The sequence below is a fragment of the Poecilia latipinna genome, unplaced genomic scaffold (genome assembly GCF_001443285.1).
Source record: "Poecilia latipinna isolate Pla-1442-1.1 unplaced genomic scaffold, P_latipinna-1.0 Scaffold1003, whole genome shotgun sequence".
NCBI classification, from domain to species: Eukaryota; Metazoa; Chordata; class Actinopteri; order Cyprinodontiformes; family Poeciliidae; genus Poecilia; species Poecilia latipinna.
Window position 1 is genome coordinate 125388 of NW_015113619.1, and position 20845 is coordinate 146232.

Genomic DNA, 20845 nt, shown 5'->3' on the forward strand with positions numbered 1-20845 from the left:
GAAATATTTGTGAACAAACTGAACCAAACCACAAACATAACAAAGTGTGAGATTGTGGTTATGGTAACACAACAGTCAAACTATGAAGATTATTATTTGCACTTTTATAAAGTAAACTTGCCAACTCCTTTTAATCTCAAACTGGAATATTAAAAAATTTGAAATATTTTAATTTAGCTGTGCTGAAACCATTAAATAAAATTTATTCGCATTTTCATTCTCATTGTCATTCTCAAGAAACTAAATTTAAAAATCTAGATATGTGTTAAATTTAAGCATTTATGAGCCCCTGAAGATCTGAGGACGCTAAGCAGTTGCTTTGTTTAATTATACCTTAGGCCGGCTCTGTACAGTCAGGATGTTTTCCACTCTCCTTTTTTTTATTGGAGTTGGGTAAATTTTTATGGACTGAATAGCTCAGCTTCTCAGTGGTTTCTGCTGATTAAATTTTGGTCTGGGTTAGATATGCAGAGCCTTCAGATGACCAAGTGAATACCTTTAATTTCTATTTTTGAGAAGTCTCTGAAAAATGGAAACCAGTGTAGTCTTCTTTCAGTAGTCAAAATTGGATGAAGACAATGTAATATTATATTTCAGTCAACAATAGCGTTTGCCTATTATGACCTTATTATTAGATCATCTAGATTTAGTTTTATTTTAAGGTTTTAAATTGTTGCTTATGCTTATTTTTTCCAAGACAACTTCAGGTGTCAGTTTTCAGCTCTACATACCGTAACATTAGACCTTTTTGACAGTGCAATAACGGTTTAACCCTTCAAAAAGAAAAAGGTGGCCGGATAGTAACACAAATTGTGTTTCTTTCTTCGCCTCTAGGTGGCAGTAACACATTTAACACCGCCTTATATAAATAAAAAAGAAGAAACCCCACAACAACTGTCATGGCTGCCTCCTGCTCCTTCGTGTGCTGTGGAGAAGAGACTGAATCCGATAAAGCAGCTATTGGTGAATATATCTCCGTTATAACATATAAAGTCATCGAACCTGAATTTCAACTACGACATCGTCTCTTAGTCTTGTGTGAGATTTAGAGACAGTGTTTAGGGAATAGTGCGCGCACGTGGTCAAACTGCGGCTCGCTCGCTGCAGTTTGACTTCAGACCCAGGAATAAATGCACTGTCCTCCTCAAATGTGTTGTATCAGAGGTTAACAACTGGTCTCTGAATGTTTCTCTCACACAGTCCGCTTTTCCAATGGCTGCGCCACCAATGCAGAGAGCCTCGATTTCAGCTTGTACAAGAGCAGAGATGAGAACAACCCGAGGAAGAAGAGCAGGCGGTTACTGGTGAGGAAGATGTTGGTGCATGATGGGTTTCTTATTTCTGCATGCCCACGTCGTACTGTTTGGATTTTTATGCGTATCATGTTTTTCTTCTGCTGAGGTTGCTGAATCAAACAGACTGAGCTATGTTGGTCAGAATTTTGGAGCGGGATCTCTGAAATGCAACAGCCTCTGCAAGTAAATACAATTATATTTGTTATAGAACGAATTGTGTTGGAGGTTTTTCTACTTCAGATGTCGATTTTAAAGATGATATCCTGTGGTGTATTTTCTCCACTAACAGATGTACACAGAATAATCATGAGCTGGGTAAAGAAGAATAGATTTGGTTCATAGTTCTGAGTGATTTTATAGTAAAGTTGGGTTAAAAGCTTTAAACATAATATCTGGTGTTTTCCCAGATATTATGTTGGAGTGCTGAACAAACAGACCATGCAAATGGAGGTGCATAACGCTGTGCTGTTCAACATGCAGCCTGTTATCCCAGGTAAAAACAAAAACACACATTGGAACTGATTGTAACATTAGTGCCTCCCATTTCCTTTGAAAATCATTGAGAACTGTCCAAAAAGCTTAATTACTGTGCCTTCAATGCCAGGGGAGACATCAACCACCAAACCTCAGGATACTTCTCAATCCTACAGAGACAAAGTACAATTTTTTTTTTCTCCTCCCACCTAATTAAACCATAATGACGTAATAGGCAGATGTCATGTTTAAATCTGATTCCTTTTGTCTTCAGGTTGACTTGTTGATTGAGACATTTGGCACCAACAAGCAGAAACGAGCCCTGGCTTCCCGGAGGCTAAACCAGGTGGGTAGCAACGCCCTGCAGACCGCAGTGGCTAAAGCTGCCACCTCTGTTATTGAAAAGAAGGGTCTGGAAGGTGAGTTTCTAACTGCTCCTCTGTCTTAAAACGATGAGTAAAGAGAGAAAAGAGCTTTGACTCTTACTTCTCCTTGTGGCTATGTTACCAGATACATTTTTAAAAAAATTTTTCCTCAGCCCTCCAACAGGAAGTGATTCAGACAGAGTCCCAAGAGACCCTGGCATCCCACCTGCCTCCTTGCAATCCAAACGCAAGCAAACGAGAAGACGTCTACCCATTTGATGAGCGTATCTTTTATTTGCTTCCCATCATTGTGTGTAAATCCTTAGGAATATAACCATAGTTTTATGTCTGGAGTTACAGTGGAGGTTTTCTCCATCTTTAACTGACCTCCTCAGTCCTGAGTCCAGTCGAGCTCGCTGCTTTGGAGCAGCCTGGATCCAAGATGGCAGCACTCACCAAGGAGGAGCTGCAGAAGATGAGAGATGAAGGAGGGTAGGGCAACAAGTTGTTCACAATTCCTGAAATTTCTTTAGCAGAGTGTTTTCCTGCATGATGAATTTTATTTTTACTTCTTGATTGAAGGTCACTGAGTGTGGTGAAGCACTTGGAGAGCATGCCGTCTGAAGGTGAAGCCAGAGAGAGAATAGCACGCTGCACCTTTTATCTCTCTCTGCTCCTCAAACTGGCGAGTCAGAAGAGCATCCCACGCAAGTGTGAGTACATCTGCTTTTACTCTTCTTAGCTGCTCTTCGTGAAGCAGGCGTGTAAAAAGGCATTTATACAGGTATATTAGGGATTGTACAGACCTGCCAGAGAGATGGGTGTTTAAAGAAAAAAAAAATATTTATTTACAAAAATGTCAACAAGTGTGAGCTTCCAAAGAAGCTAATAAAAATGACAAATATTTTAGATGAAAATGACAATCTAAACTGTCCATTTATTAACAAAGTGTAAAATCATTTTAGGAATAAGTAATAAGTAAACAAAAGAGAATTACCATTCAGCCACTTGTCTGATATGTGGTAGCTGGAACAGCTGACAAGATACATCTAAAAAAAAAATTTAAATAGCGTGAAAACATTTAATATTTCTTGTCACTCCTTTCAAAAATGTTTTTCCAGCAAAGGAAATATAACATTTACATTTAAGGTAAAAATATGGTAATGGCAGCATTATCTTCTGGGATGTTTTTCTGTGACTGATCCTGGAACATTTTCAACAAAGTTGTAGGGGAAACAGGAAAAATAGGAAGTTGTAGAAGTAAACATTTAGCAAAGCACTCAAGATCTTAAGCTGGTGTCAAGATGTTTTGGCAATTTAGCGCAGAATCGCTGGACTTTGGGAAAACTCAGCTGAAATGTTATCGTGACTCAGACGTGGGATAGTCTAGTCCTCCTGCCTGATTCTGACTGAATGTTCAGACTCTAAAAAAACAAAACATGTTCTTTTCCTCCCCCAGTTGAGTCACAAAAACTCTCCAGAAAGTTTTACTTGTGTGTGCCGAATCGTCAGAGGGGAAAGTTATTAGAACTTTCTTTGCCATAAAGTTCTGCTGTCTGTTCTTTGTGTGTACAGTTGGATATGATGAAGGCTGCCCTCGCATCATTCATAACAAGCTGTTCAGAACTTTCACTGTGGAGAGTTTCAACAATGGGAGGTATGATGATGACGCGACGGTTAGTTTGACTTGTCATTTTGCACCAATTCTTCAACCAGCAAGTTTCATCCTGTAAAAAAAAAACTTTGGACTGACTTTAAAATTTGTTTTAAATAAATAACCCAATCACATCTTTTATCTTTATTTTTTTCCCGCCCCGTATTTAGGGTGCAGAACATAGTTTCAACATCAATGCGTGCCAAATTAGCAGCGTACAGTCTGGCTCTGTTGCTGCACATGGGACACATGACTGCAGACCTCTCGTTACTGCATCGTGATCTGGGAATCACTGAAGCCAAGTGAGTTGATTTAATTTTCAGTGCTGGAAAAAAGTATTTACACCCAGATTTTACTGGGGTTTTTTTTTTTTTTTTTTGCCACACTCAAATGTTTCAGATCGAACAGATTTTGTTATCAGCACTATTAGAGTACATAGAAGTACTAGAGTACATTTTCAAATGATTTCATTTACTAAGGGAAGAGAAGCTATCCTATGTGGATTTAAAGTAATTGAAAAGGGTTAGAAAGTTTTTGTGGCCATAGGTGGAACAATCATTAGGGGGCATTTACTTTCTAACAAAAGGCAAATTTGTTTTTGATAGAAAGTGCTGATTGTTAAGGAGAAAACTATTTACTCTGGTTGACTTTGTCTGGCGATCCAAGTGATTTAACTTTGACAAAACAGCAAGAATAGAAGAAATCATTAAGGGGCCAATGCATTTAGCATCACCGTTTATCTGAGTCAACATAATCATTAGATTTTAAAAAGTGTTATTTAAACTATGACAGTATTACTACGTTTCTTTTTCCTAAATAAAATCTCTGACCCACATGTTATGTACAGGATGACCGAGATCGCAAAGTCAATGGGACTGTCTTTGATTAAACCAGCCAGAGCCAAATGGGACGAAGCCGCACTGAGTGACGAACACAGGCAGGCCACCGTTGTCCTACCACTGGTCCAGTACGATAAGTTTGTCGAGCGGCGGAAACGGAAGAAGATGCATTAAAGTATAAGAAAAGATGGAAGGACTGCAGGAAATGGAAACATCACAAAGAAGAGCCGTTTATTATGTTTTGTAGACAAAAGAGGAAACTTTGAGTTGCACATCTTCTTTTTTATGATTACTGTTGAGGATGTAAAATCTAACAAGCTGTAAACAACCTCTAGATGACCTAACATCCAGCTTTACTCTATAGGCACATTTGTAGACTTCACATAGACTACATTCACACTGTAGCCTGAAATGACCTAACTCAGATTTTTTTGGGTTGCTTTCAAGAAATTTCAGTCTGTGTTGTTCAGACTATCACGAAAAGATCAGATCTAGGTCACATTAAGGCAAAAAAAAAAAATCGGAATTGGGTCACTTCAGGCTGCAGTGTGAACGTAGCCATATTGCACACTCTCTTTCTGTTTGGTTGCAAGAAAATGAGTGTTGGACATTGAAGCCAGAAACTCACCTTAAAACAACACACTGTGCAAGAGGCAGAAGCTTAATTTTGGCTTGTTGTTGCATATTCACTTCATACGATAATTTTTCCAAACCCCCCTGCTACAATTGTAGATTTTTTCTTTAAATATCAAAAAAGGCACAGATTTGTACCAGATGAGCTATAATTCCTAAAGCCTTCCCCTGCTGCTGGGATTTATTAAAGCACACGTCCTAAACAGAAACTATTAAAAGCAGAATGATAAAAACAAGTCTGCGGTGTAAAAGAACATTAAGATAAAGCTTCAAACATGCAGTTGATATTTGGATGAGTTTTTGTTCAAAAACCTTGTGTGCAGGCATTTTATTGTAAAATTTTTCCTAATTTATATAAAAAAAAACGCATCACATTTACGTACAGAGCCAAAGGTAATGTCATGAATCCTGGAAGAAAAAGTCAGTACTTCTTTTGGATCATCAGTAGGTAAAAACTGGACAGTTTGGGACCCCACACCAACATACTTCGGTTTGTGCATGCTTGGCCGTTAATTCACAGGATGGAGCAGAACATGCTGCCGCTGTGACATCCGCTCTCTACGGCAGCGCCAACTCTGGTTGTCATGGAAATCCCAAGCCGTGAAGGATACTGGGAGGATGAGAGGCCAGTAGGGGAGCTGGCCAAAGGGCGAGGAGGCGGGTTTTCTAGAACCCATGGTGGGGAAGATGCACCACTGAAAAGTACAGAGAGAGAAATAAGAAGCATAAATTACAGGGTGCTTATGAAGATGATCTTAGTTCCTGCTTTTAGACCTTTGCTATTTGAGAAACATCTCTGTCTATTTTAGCTGTCCTTGTTGAGCAAATGATTTAAATATTCATACTCCTTAGTCACATTTTTCTTAAAGTACAACCACAAACGTCATTGTTTTATTTGGACCTATGTGACAGAACATAATGCAGTAAATACTTGTGAAGTGGAAGGGAAATTCTATATTCAAAAGTGTGGCATGCATTTTTATTCAGACCCTTTCAGTCAATACTTTGTTGAAGTCACCATACTGCTGGAAGTCTTTGGAGGCGTTTCTCTACAAGAGACTAATGTTTTTGTCCTTACCTTTCTTATAAAACAGCCCAAGCTCAGGCTGAATGGAGAGCTAAAGTGCTCTAACTACTCTGTTGCATCACTGGTTGCATGTCATCTTGCTGGATGGCAAAGATCTGCCCCAATCTCAGAATATTTGCTTCCTCAAATTTAAAGTTTTGCTTTAGGATTGCCCTGCAGTTAGCTCAATGATGAACTCAGACCAGCTTAGCTTTTCCTGGTCAATAAAATTATTCCCACAGCAGTAACTACATAGTATTTGTTTGGTGTGATCTTTGTTTGGAATTATCTTTTCAATAAATTTCACATGTGAATATTGTTTACATCTTTTAACTTCATTACCTAAACCCAAAAGGTTGATCATTAAAATAAAACATAATAAAATATTACAGATATATTTATATATATGACATATATACTTTAGCAAGGCACTTCTGACTGCCAAATAGTTTGGGTAAAAGCCTTTAGATTTTAGCATTTTACAAGCTTAAAAAAAACAAACAAAAAAACAACTACTGTTCAAACCCAAACAGTTATTAATGGATCAACAACTACATTATAAAAACGGGAAGGTTTTTTTTTTTAGAGGTTATCCTATGAACAGCCTTTCAAGAAATTACTTTAATTTAAAAAAAAACTTGAGTCTTTTGTTTGAAATGGGACATTATTACACTGACTAAATTTCACCTGCAAATTGCATTTTTCTTTGTCTCTTTAGCTTTACAGTAATATCCTGACATTTTAAGGCAGCTACCATATACCATCTCTCAGGAACAGAGGAAGAGCTGCGGGTATAAATTACAAGAAAACCTGTATGATAGTGTTCAATTTCTAAGAAATTCTGCAACTGAAATATCACTGTTATGAAAGACCTGCAGGAGCTGCTTATTTTTTACATGGGAAGAAAAGAAAGAAAAAAAAACAAGACAGTTACTTTTCACTCAGTTGCTTGGTTACCTGTTATTAAACCTTAGAATACTGTTGTTACGCAACACGCAGGTTTCATTTCCAGCATCTGTGTGTAGGAGTGGCTTCTTGTTTTCTGGATGACCCTGAAACAGGATGTTGTCATGGACGACACCTTTTACTGGGCCCAGCAGAGCAATACCACAACCCTGTGCTGGTTGGACACGATTACGAACCACCTGGAGACGAGAATCATAAAACTCACATTAATATGCACAAAGACAAAGTGTTTCTGAAATAAGTCTAAGAGATCAACTCACCTTAATATCTGTGCTTGCAGAAACCTGGATGCCGTATCCACAGTTACTGACCACATCATTCTCCACTATCTGCCCGCTGCCACTAAACCTGACACCGTGGCCACTGTTTTCATAGATGCCGTTACCACGGAGCTCCACTCTGCAGTCCTTCTCCACTGTAACGCCACCCCGGCCATTTTCGACAATACAGTTAGTAACGAGCCGGGTCAGCTGAGTGCTCTGCAGCACAGCAACGCCCGGGCCGCAGTTTCTGTTCATAAGGTTTGCAAAAACATTCAGGGCCTCGCTGCTCTTCACGTACAGGCCAACCGCTACAGAAAGGAAGAAACGGGAGAATTATGAAGGCTGACTTTACTGTGCTGTAAGAAAACATTCACAACCTGAAGTTTTTTCCCCCACATTTTGACACCGTTCAACAGAGTTCATTAGTTTTTATGTGATTGACCAACACAAAGTTGTGCATAACTGTGAAGAAAAAAACTAAATGATACATGGTTTTGAACCATTCTCCTAAACCCATAGGAGATTAACCTTCTGGTTAGGCTACATGCAAAATACTGTGTGGCAGAAAACTACATTATGCATAAACCTAAACACACCATCCCTATTTTGAAACACGGTGGTGGCATCTTCATATTTTGTGGATGCTTTTCTGCAACAGAGACAGTGAAGCTTGTCAGTTATTAGTAAGTTGGAGCTAAATAAGGGTCAATCTTGGAAGAAAGCCTGTCACACAGGAGCCCAACTGGACCTAGACTCCACATACACAGCCAGAATAGTTTAGATCAACACAGATGTGTTAGAATGACCCTGTCAAAGTCCAGACGTAAATGAAATTGAGAGTTTCTGCCAAGACTTTAAAATTTGTCTTCACAGACAACCTCAATCAAAACTGACAGAGCTCGAGTTATTTTGTGAAAAAGAATGAGGAAAACCTTTAGTGTCTTCATAGTTCTGCTCTACCTTGTGTTGGCTATTACATGAAATCCCAATAAAATACATTCACGGTTGTGTTTGTAACCTGCCAAAACGTAGAACAGTTCAGAGGTCATTTCTACTTTAGCCATGCACTGTACACATGTTTATGTGACATAGCTTAGTACCTCCATTGTAGCTCACACAGTTGCCCTCCATTAGCGCCACGCTGATAGAGCGCCGAGCAGAGTGCCGCTCATCCTCGCTGTCCAGATCACTCTCCCAAGCGAACAGTTCCCCCTCTTCATTGAAGTTCTCCTGCCCTTCCCTGGCCTCTCCTTCAACAACTCCTCTCCTTTCCCCATTGGCCACGTCTCCACCCATCCCTTCCTGTCCAGGCCAGTTCCCCTCCCTGGCTTCAATGTTGTCTGGATCCTTCCTGCAGAACACCGCCAGTCCGTACATACAGTTATGAATGATGTAGTTCCCCAAAAGCTGGGGGAGGCTGGATGACATAACCCACACGCCACAGCCTTTATTACCTAAACAAATCAAGGGAGGAAAGTGTTTGAAAGCAAACTGGTCTAAAATGATATGCTCTCCATATAATGCAACCATTTCCAGACAGAAAGGACATACAGTATACATGATTTCCCTCAATAAGTCCACGCCCCCTCTCTCCCACCACCACGCCGTCGGAGTAGCCGTAACAGATGTAGTTGTTCTTCAGTATTGGGTCACCTCCTCTGCGGATGTCCACTCCTCCCCACTGGTTCTCTCTTATCACATTTTCTGGAAAGGAACAACATAATATCTGCATAAAGAGTATAGTTTTGCTGATGTGAATAAAGAAATGGTGCGAAACCACCCACACAAACCTGTTATCAGCCCTCTGCCATTCTCGTTTATAGCAATTCCTGCTGCCTGGCCTTGGAAGATGCAATTTCCACTACAAGCAGACAGAACAAACAGTCCCTTATGCTGCAGCTTTCCAAATTTTAAAGTAGACTTGGTTATCAAGCTACAGTAAAGGTAGAAAGTAAGTACATCGCATGATTTAATGTATTGCAGCAACTTTAGCAACAATAAGCCCAAGTAGTATTTTGCCATACTGACTTTATCAATGGGAGAATTTTGTCCCACTTTTAACAAAACTGTTCCAGTTTGTTGGGGCTTCCTGGCATTGATGTAGACAAATCTGTCTCAGGGTTCCACTGGAGATGAAAAAACGTGATTCTTTTATTTTTCAGCTATTCAGTTTTAGATATGCTGCTGTGCTTTGGATCTTGCAAACCTCATAGTGCCCCAATATTTTACATACAAAATAAGCGCAAATCACACCCCTCCATCACCATGTTTGACAGTTTGCATGAGGTGTTTGTGCAAAGTTTTGCTTTGCCACAAATGGCACCATGTATTGTTGTAGCTGAACGTCTTGACTTTGATTTTACTTGTTGAAAAAACATTATTTCAGAAATCTTGTGGTTACAGACACAGCCTTGCAATTGCTTTTGCAAGGTAACTGCAGATGTCTGTACTTCTTGGCACTGTGTTGAAACACACATGAATCTTTCAGTCTAGCAAACTGCTAAAATTTGTGTGCTAATAGAAGCAGTCCCACTCGTATATTGTTAGTTGGTGGTTTAATTAACTGCATCTAGCTGCTACTTTCCTTCCTAAATCATATGGGAGTAGCGAGGGTGAATGTTTTTCCAGAGACTGTGTTGCCAATCCCTGGAAACTGTATTTTCCACCCAAGTCTGAACATCATGTCAGAAATGTTTCATTATAAGACAACTTATATTAAATAATAGTGACAGACTTAACAGGTAAAAATGGTGCCAACATCAATTGCGAACTAATGATTAGTATAATTGTTAATATTTTATTAAGTACTGATGAACAATTTTAGGTTCCTAACTCTCAGAGTGCTGCTCTGGAATGACTCCAGTGCTCAAAACAAGGCCCAAAAGGACACAAATCTGTGAGTATTGTGTGGAAAACCATGACTGATCTGCACAAAGCTCTGACCTTTATCTGACAGGGAATCTGAGCATAGATTTTTGTGAGCCAGGTCTTCTTGTCCAACATCAGTGTTAGACCTCACAAATGCTCTCCGGAAAGAATGTTAAACATTTCTATAAACAGACTCCTAGATATTGCAGACAAACTTCCAAGATGAGCTGAAGCAGTTACAGCTGCAAAATGTCTTCTTAAAGTTAAAATGGTATTCAAATGGGATTTCAACTCCATGTGTGCAGAGTCAAATAATCCAGTAGTGTTAATAACTCTTTGAAAATTACCTTCCTAAAAAAGTGGTAGTGTAAATCTTTTTTTCATGACTGAAGATGAATGAAAACACATGAGGGGGGGGGGGGTGAGGGAGAATCCAGAGTGAAGAAATCAGGATGCAAGAGACGGCTAGTAATTAAACACAACCATATCCAAACATTGGGAATAAGATCCAAACAATTCTGGGTAATGTTTATAGAGTCTGACTTACCTCACCACTGGATTCCCACTAAAGAGAATGTACACACCAGCTTCTTTGTTGTTATAGATCAGGTTGCTCCGAACTGAACCTTTCCCATTGCCAAGAACAACAACACCAGAACGCAAACCGCTGTGTATCTTATTGCACTGTGGAAGGAAAGACGGAATTTCAGTCTTAAATTCAGAAGCTCAGTTTTTGCCAGCAATGTCAATTTAATTTAGTGCAAATTCAGTACTTATAAATAAAGGACCTGACACCAGGGAGACTCCTTTTCAATTGGCAAGTGTTTCTGCCAATAAAAAGTTTAACTTTAATAGAAGGTGGTGTCAGATTTACCAGGATGATGGGGTTAGCTCCCTTTCGGATGTCCAGCCCGGCCTCCCCATTCGAGTGGATGTTGTTTTCTGCGATGAGGCCCTGAGCAGATAGGCGCAGAAACACACCTGAAGCACGGCACTCGCACACCTCGTTTCTTAGCATCACAATCTAAGGAAAGAGAGAGCAAAGCGGCAGCTCAAGTAACAGCCTGAGAAGGAAACCCAACCTAAATTACTAATGATACAAGTGCCTTAACTTGATATGTTTCTGGAAATAACTTGTGAAATCTGAATGTGTAAAGAAATATAGTGGCTCCCAATATTGTACACACATTTGGTAAAATGCTTTGGTTTTATGATCTAAAACTTCACCTTGCTGAACCAACTTGTGATTTAATATTTTCACCATGAGCACTCTGCATCTCCATTTAGCAACATTTTCCCACTTTGACATGAAAAAGTTCTCCAGATCTAGAAGTTTGTGAGGAAATCTCTTCTTCTTGCCCTCTTCTGGTGACTCCCCCACATATTTCTCTCAGATTTAGTCTTCGACCCTGGTTAGACCAAATCTTAAATTTTCCCATCATGGAAGTCACTTTTATACAGATTTAGATGCATAAAAGTGCACAAACTCATGGAGATGAGTATTGGTATTTACAAAATTGGTATTGGGTCAAGAAATACTAGTATTTCTTGACCCAATATTTATTGACCCAGTATTTGGAAGTTATTGGTCATAACTTCCAAATACTAGTGCTTCACATTGGGAATTGGGTGTTTATACTCAGTGTGGTTTTTTATGGAAAACTTTTTTTTTTTAAATGCTGCCCAAATACTTAAAAGGTTTTGGCCCTTTAGACTCTAATAAAGCCTCTCACATAAACTTCCCCATATGGCTCAAATCTGGCAGGTGGGGATGTTATTGGGAACAAAATGCTTCATTTATCCCCAACACCTGGCTTCATTTACACAAAGAATACATATGGTTATTATCTTTATAAAGATTTTTGAGAAGTATTCACATTTCTAATGTTGCTGTTGCTCCACATTTTTTCAGGTTGTTAAAGATTGTCATTTTGACAGATATTTTTCTACAAGTTCCCATTGTTACTTTGTAACTTCCCTGCAAAATATGACTTTAGCTAAAGCAGGTAGACATAGTCAGGAGAACAAGCTAGGGTAGTTGATCTTTAACTTAGATTAAACAGAACCAATATACATGATGTGAGCTTCATAAGACTAAAAGAGGAAATTGAATCAGAAAGTATTAAATTAAGGGCTTGAACAGTTATGCAACCAGACTACTGTGCCTTCAAATGGTGGCTGGCACTCACTGATCAGTTTCCAATGTTATTGTGCAAAGATTATTAAAGGTTATTGCACCTTTTCTACATCCCCACCCAAAATATATATATATATATATAAATATATATTTTTTCAGTTGACATCGCACATAATAAACATTTGATGTTATTTTTTATAATTTCTTTACATCAGAAAAACTCTGGCATTGTAACACGAACGTGTAAGTTTTTTTTTTTTTTTAGAGCCACTGCATTTTACAGATTTATTAGAGGAAAGAACAAGGTTTTATTTACTGTGGAATGCTGGATGCACCGGACGGCGTAGTTCAGGCTGCGGAATAAGTTTTCCTCTAGTCGAGCTTGCCCATAGTTTGACAGATGTACACCCCCCTTCCCGTCCCTAAACAGGCAGCGCCTCAGGATGCAGCCGAGGATTGATGATGCCAGCATCTGAGCCTCGGGGTCCCTGTCTAGCTCCTGCTGCAGGGTGAGAGGTTCAGGGGTCACAGATGGAGGGTTGGGTGAGGAGGCAAGAGGCAGAGAGCCATCCGCCCGAGGCTTCAGTAAATGGGATAGCCCATGGTGGTCATAAAGGATTTTGTAATCCAGCGTAAAGAGCTTCTTGTTGGTGTTAGTTCCTTCCTGGTTCTCCTCCTCTCCATCGCTGTGCTCGCCGTCACTCCAGGGATCTTCAATAACCGTGCCCCGACACACTGCATCTCCACCGGTCCGTCTCTTCCAGTCCTCCATGCTTATGTTCTCCTTTTGTAAATTACCACCAGGAGGGTCAGGCTTATCGTTGGAGCTGCCTTCGTCACCTCTGGGAGTGCTGCTGGACTGAGACGGGAATGACCTAGCCAGAGCGGCCAAGTGCTTGCAAGCCCAGTTCCTTTCTGATGCCGGAGGACCCTCCACAGTCACAGAAGCCGTGTCACTTCCAGAGAAATCACAGCTGTCCAACAAACTGAGGACAACACCCAGCAAGTGGGCAGAGCTGCCCTGGGAGAAAGAGCAAAATCGAGCCTGGCACGTCCCGGGGCCACGGATTTGCAGCTGGGCTCCCTCAAAATTGCAGTTATCGAGTTGGACATGACCCCATGATGTCTAGAGAAGGACAAGGACACAAATTGGCTAGAATAAGGGACACTCAGCAAGACAGACAAAAGTATAATTGTGAAGATTCTTAATGTTGCAGGTACTTGCAAAAATAATCCACACTACAATTGTGTAGTGAAAGGAAAATGTTCAATTATTTTCTATTTTTTATTTACAGATAAATGTCTAAAAAAAGAAAAAGTGATGCAATCAATTGTGCTCACTCCCAATTTTCAAGTCTTGCCACATATTCTCGATTGGATTGCTCTGACCTGAGACATTCTAGGACATAAATACACATTTATATAAACTTTATCATTGCAGTTCTGGCTCTATGTTTAAGATCACTGTCCTGCTGGAAGATGAACATCTGTCCACATCTCAAGTGTTTTGCAGCCTCTAACAAGTTTCCCTTCAGAACTGCCCTGTATTGCCCTCCACCTACCTTCCCACCAATTCTTTCATGCAACCATGTCACAGCTAAAAAAAAATGGTTTTGCCACAGCTTGATGCCGCCACCACGCCATATCATGTCCTCTTTTGAGATTATGTGTTCAGATTTTGTGCAGTTTAATGCTGCGTTCCAGTTACTAGCAGAACTGGGTAATTTTGACTTACCAGTCAGAAACATCAAATGAAACGTTCTCTGAAGTCAGATTCACCACTTGGGAGCAACTCTGAAATTCCAACTCTTAACTCGATCTGAAGTCAAACTCGACTCCGAGATCCGACTTACGAAGGTAACTTGAGCGCAGCATTAATTTTCCACAACATACAGCATTTTTCATAAACACCAAAAAGTTCAAATTTGGTCTCATTTAACCACCTTTATCCATGTCTGCCGTGTCTCCAACATTGACAATTTTGAACAGATTTTCTAGTGGCTTTCCTCTTCCCACATTTCCATTAAGGCAAAGATCTGCAGAGTAGAGTAGAGCACACTTGTCCTGTCAACGACTTTCCATAAGATGTGCACATCTGCAGCTCCTCCACAATGTTCTCCAATAACATATCTCAGGTTTTCAAGGAACAGCTGGATTTCTGCTAAGATTAAATTATACACCAGTGGACCATTTACTATTTGGTGACTTCTGAAGGTAACTGATTGAAGTGAAGTTTATTTAATAGCATACGTATGCATCTAAAAGGAGTTAATATCTATGAATGGAACAATTATTTTTATAAAGAAAACAATATAAAGCCATGTATCCTTTTCCTTTCACTTCACAATCGTGCATAACTTTACGTTCCTCTATCAAATGGAATCCCAAAGAAACAGAAAAGTTTGTGGCTGCAAAGTTACAAACTGTGAAAAATTTTAAGTGGTGTGAATACTTTCTTAAGACGCTGTGTGACAAGCTGTGTGACAACACCTTGTAGACAACAGTGGAGAACCAGGGTGGCATAAACACCAGGTTACACAGCCTGGCAGTCGGGCACTGCTGCTCAATGCAAACCAGGAGGGCCACTTCACCCAGTCGCCCCACACCGACCAGCTCCACAGGCACTTTCAGTGCCACTTCCGCCTGCTCTTCATACACCCCTGGATGGAGGACCACACGGTCGTATGGCCCCACCACACCAAGAGCCCCTCGCAGGGTCTCAAACTCACACCCGGGGCCCACATGCCAAACCCTGCGATCCTTTCGTCTGCGGAAAAAGAGCAGGCAGGCAGAAGACTGGAGCTCCTGTCCATTTCTGGTCCAGGTGCGGGTGGCGAGAGCGTGCTGTTTCAGGGCCTCCCTCCAGGACGGGGGCTCCAGGTGGGGCTGACTGGGCCAGTTGGGATGCCGGCACTCGGGACAGCCCAGGCAGAGCTGCCTCCAGCGGGTGTTATCAAGTGAGAAGATGAGCTCCCTCCAGGCACGGCACACCTGGCAGCAGCGGCCCAAGTCAGGGAGGGGGAGGTAAGCCAAGATAACCCTCCAGAGCTCCACGGGGAGACTACCCACCTCCATGGCAGCAGAGACACCTGGAGACAGGGGCACACGCAATTAAAGCAACAGGAAACCACTTGGGCAAACAATAATAACAAACGTACTTGATTAGTAAGGTTATACCATCACTGTGTTACTTCAGAGAGGAAACAGTAGTGCAAGCTCTATATTCTCCATGTTTACTTGAGAACGAACATCCAGATCCTGTTTTCTTTAAAGTTTGATAGTTCCATCAATAAAATAAAAACAATGACGGGTAGTTAGCACGAAAAGAAACCGCTAGTTATTGCGCAACTACAGTTAGCTACAAATAATGAAAAATTGAATACCTCACCTTTCAACAGTTCGCCATAGTTCGACGGATCAACACATGTCGGCTCGATGTTCCCAACAGCTGTTTACCGAGCGCTCCATGTCTGCATGACGGGGGGAGACTCTCCTCACAGCCGCCGCCGCTGCAGCAGTTCACTGCAGCCTATCATGACTGCAGATGTGCCACCGAAATATGGAGCTCAAACCAAATAGGCTTCCAGTTTACGGCAGCAGGCGAACACAGATCTCCATCTTCCGCTTCCAAAAAGTGGGCGTTTACCTTTACGACCTCCCCTTCCCTTCTCCCTCATCCACTCCACGCACGCACGCACACGAGCGAACGCGCAATTTCAAGGCAAGACGGCTGTAGTCGGAGACGGTTCTTTTATGCATGTTGACCTTTGCCAGTCCATCTGTTTGTCATGTAAGGATGTTTTGATGCATCAGTTGCAAGTTAGCAGGGGGAACTGGTTCCTATCTCCAGCAGTCATTGAACACACGCCAGAGTACATCCAGTCCATCAAAAGAGACACACACGAAAAACAACAATGCACGACGCACATAAGGTCGATTTAGAAAGACAATGTTTTTTTCCCCCCATCAACAAATAAAAAAATAAAAAGCAAGCAAGGCTGTTTGTAGTTAAATTTTATTTTAAACTACAAAATATATCAAGACACAAGCCCAAGTTTCAATTAAAAACTGGTTTGATTTCAATTTTATGTTAAGAATAATTGTAAGACAACAAAATCACTGCAGCAGAGAAATTAAAGGGTATTATGAAAAATCGACTTTTTGAGGGCCATAATGATTTTCCCTCATCAAAAACATACCTGAGTTTTGATTCTTTGACGCAAAATTTAAGAAATTCTATAATCTTCCGGGGCAGCCAAAACAAACAAAACAAAACAAAACAAAAGAAAGAAAAAAATAAATGAAAAAAACAACAACCAAACAAACAAATAAAAAAGCACAAAAAACAAAACAAACAAACAAAAAAAGCTCCGCACCACCACCAACAACAACAAAAACATGAGTATGAACACAGACAATAGACATACATATATTGTCTGTGTTTATAAAAATGTGATTACATTGTTTGAACGTGATCTCGAAAAATATAATCACATTGTGTGTCTATTGTTTTCTTTTTTGAAAATGTCATTTGTTTGAAAGAATTGTTTGAATACTTATGGAAATGGTAAATTGCAGCCTGAGTGAGGGGAGAAAAAGAAAATGACGCACTCGGTTATATTTGGTGTGACCAGTAGGGGGCAGAGTGGCGCTTTGTTTCTTCTGCTTATGAACTCTTGTTTGACTTCCTCATTCCAAGTGCCCTTCAGTATGGAGAGCCATTTCAGCCTAAAATAAATAAATAAATAAATGGTGAAATAAATAAAAAAATGAGTAAAATAAATCAATAAATGAAGAAAATGAGTAAAATACATAAAAAATTAGTTAAATAAATAATTTAGAAATGGCTCTCCATACTTCTGCACATGGGAATAATAAAGATATATTTACTCTTAATCTGCAGCTCGGTAAGTAAACCCGAGCTGAGCTGCACTGAAAGGAACAGTGGGATGTTTAATTTATTCTCCTATTTAATTGGAAGTGTCACGAAAACTGTTAAAGTTACCTATATTTACTACAGACAGATTTTTGTTACTGGATATGTAAGAATGATTTTCTGAATGAGTGGCAGAAAAAAATTTTCTCTACTGTTACACTGGCGGTTGATTACGTTGTAAGTGTTGGCTACATTTCACATTTAGGATTAAAAACCATGTTTTTGTCGCAATATTTTATTAACTGTTTAGGTCGATGGAAAGTTAGTTTAATATAAATGTTTTTGATCAAAATTCACATAAAAACAGGAATTTTTTTGATTCAGTGTAAATATTTGGTGTCTTCTTTGACTTAGAAAAACCATGGGATCCCTCAGGAGTAGATGGCTGCGGAAAGGTGACCCAGTGTACCAGTCGGGGATAAATGGAAGACGATGGGTGGATTGGTTTTATAACGCCAACCAGTCATATGAAAGTAAATGCAATAAGAAATGTATACTTTATTTCCTTTTTAATAAAATGTATTAGTTCCTATTTCAAAGCAAAACGTTAGTTTTTGCAGAAGCATACTACATTTTGGACTGAAAACATGCACTTTGCTTATATTTACCCTCCTAGAGCAGAGAAACCTATGTCAGCATTAGCAGCGACACCTTAGGCTCGCTGAAGAACTGTGAAGCAGAGAGCGTTTTGCTTAAAATAATCCAAATTCCTTGTAGTGCCCAAGTTTTGCCATCATATGGCGCTGTTTGACCAAAAGCAAAGTTATTCCTATCGATCCATCTGCTGTACACCCTTGTCCCTAGTGAGTTTGGGAGGGCTGCTGGCGCCTATCTCCAGCGGATGTTTTGGGCTGGGTAAACCCTGGACAGGTCGCCAGTCAACACAGAGAGAGACAGGACAAACAACCATGCACACACACACACTCACACCTAAGGAGAATTTAGAGAGCCAATTAACCTGACAGGCATGTTTTTGGCCTGTGGGAGGAAGCCGGAGTACCCGGAGAGAACCCACACATGCACAGGGAGAACATGCAAACTCAAGGATGGGAATTGAACCCAGGACCTTCTTGTAACAGTTACAAAGTTACAAGACACTGTTAATAACATGTAATATTTTCCTAGAAAATATTTTCTTTTCTTGGTATCCATTCTCTTGCCTGTCAGTTCTTGCAGAATATTTCTCACTTCAGTCAGCAAGTGTTGTTGCTGTTTACATTTGAAGCTTCCATGATGAAAATCTATGCTTTGGCGGTTTGTTCTTGGACTTTCTGCCTGTAAGGAAAGAAATTATTATATTTTATAAGTACTGTTCCCTCAAAAAATATCCATGTGACACACATATCATGACAAATCATTTGTAATGATAATTATGTAGGAATGTGGCTCAAGCTTTATTCACCTAGGAGTGATTGCAACTTACCGGAAATGTTAAGGTTACAAACAACATTTTCTCTGTTATCATACGCTTCTCAAATCTGTGACTAAGCATGGATAGGTAACTCATAAAAAACTGGGGCTGAAATCCAGCTAAGACTAAGGCGGCATAAAACTGTTCTGTTGTAGCATGTTTCTCATACGAGAGGTTCAAAAGCTTATTATCCCCCCAGTCCTGTTTAATGATTGCTTAAGACAACAACTCTGTTTTCAAACTGTGTCTCTCAAAACTTTACACATTCCTGTTAAAGTCCGTGTTTCTGTGATGGAAAAAAAAGAAGAAAAAAAAAAAAGAAGGAATATCATGGGCTCACAATAAACCATTTCAGATATTTGTCCCCTCTTGTTTAACATGCATCCTGTACAGTTCCTGTGAAAACTAGGAAATCTTAATCCAGGAAACACCACTAAAAGTAAAAGCTGTAATGATGTGGTTACATAATTGTGCATCCTACATACTATTGAGTCAGTTTCAAATAAATAATTTTTTTCAGTCTTCTTTGGTAGGAATCACTTTTACTTGCCGGTGTTAGTAGACTCTGTAAAGGTTCCCTAAACTTACAGTCAATGAATTACAATTTGTGTTTTGATTAGGCTTGTTTGGCAGATTAAAAATACCTTTTGATGAGAACAAAGTTTCAGCAGGCATTAAACTTATTTTTCATCAATCCCGCATTCCTGCTTTGAAAATGTTTTCACTTCTTGGATATAATGCATTATCCTATTCTTAAATGTCATAATTTCATCTGTAAGTGGAAAATCATATATATATATATATATATATATATATATATATATATATATATATATAATTATGATGCATATATTTAATTAAGTATGATGTATTTAACTTACCGAATCGAGTTAATGAAATTGTTTTCCAATTAAACTATGCAATAAATATCACATTCAAGATGGAAGATTTATTTGAATTGATTTGTCATGGTCTACTTTTTTAAAATCAAAAACCTGACTTTTTGCCAGTGGTATAAACACTTCAGAAGACTATTGTTTCTGTTCAGAGAGAGCTCACTTACTTTGCACGCCTGTTCTGCATAACTCTTATGACCCATGGAGCATTGGGATCCAGGCAAACCTTTCGCTTGCCTTTCTTAAGAGTTGCTCTGTGGGACCAAAGAGAGAAGCAAGACATCAAAAACTAAAGTACATTGACAGGACTTTTACTTTCTATATAAAAATACTACCAGTGTGCGTAGAACAACTTTTCCTGAATGACTCACATGATTTGAGTTTCTGCACAGTGAGAGCTCGCAGGATGCACCTCCAATACCAATATGTGACGGCCAATGGGCTTCCTTTCCTTGGTAATGCAATGACAGCGCAGATTCACCATTTTATCTCCCACAGCGCTATCTGAGGTTTTGGAAGTTAAAGTCAGCAAGTCGATATCTTTACACAAGATAAACACTGACATGGATACAAACATGCATTTGACAGATGGACTCACCTTCATGTATGGTCAGGAAAACCAGGATGGCCACAACAATAGTGCTCAGAGACATATCTGCCTTGAGAGTGAATTTAAAAGTTTCAAATCTAATCCTTAATGTGGCTCCCACAGATGCAAGGACTGTAAAATGAAAAGCTTGTCTGTTCCCTTTCCAGCAGTAGACCGTGTTGCAAGACTGCTCTGCATACTTTTGTTCACTTTTTATAAGTGCCTCCTCTTCTCCTTTAAGAGAAAAGGGGAGGTTTTCTTTTTTTCCCTGCAGGTCAAACAAGAATTGTCAGGAATACTCTGTTTGGTTCCTTGGAATTGAGCTCAAGCTGTGTGGTGGTCAGTCTGTGTTTGGTTTTGAGCTTTAGATGGCAAATTTTAGCAGAGCAGGAACACTTTTAAATGTATGATTTAATTTCACAAATAAATAGTTTCCCATTTTAAACCAAGTCA

General features: G+C 39.7%; 3 protein-coding genes across 3 annotated transcripts; 1 reads left to right on the forward strand and 2 right to left on the reverse strand.

Annotated features, from left to right (window-relative positions):
* The first annotated feature begins 851 nt into the window (after positions 1 to 851).
* polr1e (RNA polymerase I subunit E) lies at positions 852 to 5539 on the forward strand. The gene is made up of 12 exons (XM_015050660.1): positions 852 to 963; positions 1201 to 1304; positions 1402 to 1478; positions 1703 to 1788; positions 1900 to 1952; positions 2044 to 2188; positions 2308 to 2418; positions 2530 to 2626; positions 2717 to 2847; positions 3710 to 3791; positions 3959 to 4090; positions 4636 to 5539. Exons 1-12 carry the CDS (start codon positions 900 to 902, stop codon positions 4799 to 4801), a joined length of 1248 nt encoding a protein of 415 aa, XP_014906146.1. The 5' UTR covers positions 852 to 899; the 3' UTR covers positions 4802 to 5539.
* A 201-nt stretch (positions 5540 to 5740) lies between these two features.
* Positions 5741 to 16388, reverse strand: fbxo10 (F-box protein 10). Its single transcript, XM_015050659.1, has 11 exons — positions 15949 to 16388; positions 15051 to 15649; positions 12877 to 13686; positions 11298 to 11447; positions 10971 to 11107; positions 9346 to 9416; positions 9107 to 9259; positions 8656 to 9009; positions 7553 to 7863; positions 7284 to 7471; positions 5741 to 5955 (listed from the first exon to the last, which is right to left on the reverse strand). Exons 2-11 carry the CDS (start codon positions 15633 to 15635, stop codon positions 5775 to 5777), a joined length of 2940 nt encoding a protein of 979 aa, XP_014906145.1. The 5' UTR covers positions 15636 to 15649; positions 15949 to 16388; the 3' UTR covers positions 5741 to 5774.
* Positions 16389 to 18586: 2198 nt separating this feature from the next.
* On the reverse strand, positions 18587 to 20594 carry LOC106958653 (C-X-C motif chemokine 2-like). Its single transcript, XM_015050666.1, has 5 exons — positions 20508 to 20594; positions 20402 to 20462; positions 20175 to 20307; positions 19971 to 20057; positions 18587 to 18771 (listed from the first exon to the last, which is right to left on the reverse strand). The coding sequence occupies exons 2-5, from the start codon at positions 20454 to 20456 to the stop codon at positions 18738 to 18740; spliced, it is 309 nt and encodes a 102-aa protein (XP_014906152.1). The 5' UTR covers positions 20457 to 20462; positions 20508 to 20594; the 3' UTR covers positions 18587 to 18737.
* Positions 20595 to 20845: the final 251 nt, after the last annotated feature.

Excerpts from the sequence above, each read along its gene's own strand:
- polr1e (XM_015050660.1), top strand. The coding sequence starts at position 900 with ATGGCTGCCTCCTGCTCCTTCGTGTGCTGTGGAGAAGAGACTGAATCC. Across the intron at positions 964-1,200 it reads ATCCGATAAAGCAGCTATTG|TCCGCTTTTCCAATGGCTGC; the intron begins GTGAATATATCT and ends TCTCTCACACAG. Across the intron at positions 2,627-2,716 it reads AAGATGAGAGATGAAGGAGG|GTCACTGAGTGTGGTGAAGC; the intron begins GTAGGGCAACAA and ends TCTTGATTGAAG.
- LOC106958653 (XM_015050666.1), bottom strand. The coding sequence starts at position 20,456 with ATGTCTCTGAGCACTATTGTTGTGGCCATCCTGGTTTTCCTGACCATA. Across the intron at positions 20,058-20,174 it reads TGTGCAGAAACTCAAATCAT|AGCAACTCTTAAGAAAGGCA; the intron begins GTGAGTCATTCA and ends TTGGTCCCACAG. Across the intron at positions 18,772-19,970 it reads ATGCAGAACAGGCGTGCAAA|GCAGAAAGTCCAAGAACAAA; the intron begins GTAAGTGAGCTC and ends CTTTCCTTACAG.
- fbxo10 (XM_015050659.1), bottom strand. The coding sequence starts at position 15,635 with ATGGAGGTGGGTAGTCTCCCCGTGGAGCTCTGGAGGGTTATCTTGGCT. Across the intron at positions 13,687-15,050 it reads TCTCCACTGTTGTCTACAAG|ACATCATGGGGTCATGTCCA; the intron begins GTGTTGTCACAC and ends GTCCTTCTCTAG. Across the intron at positions 7,472-7,552 it reads CTGCAAGCACAGATATTAAG|GTGGTTCGTAATCGTGTCCA; the intron begins GTGAGTTGATCT and ends TCTCGTCTCCAG.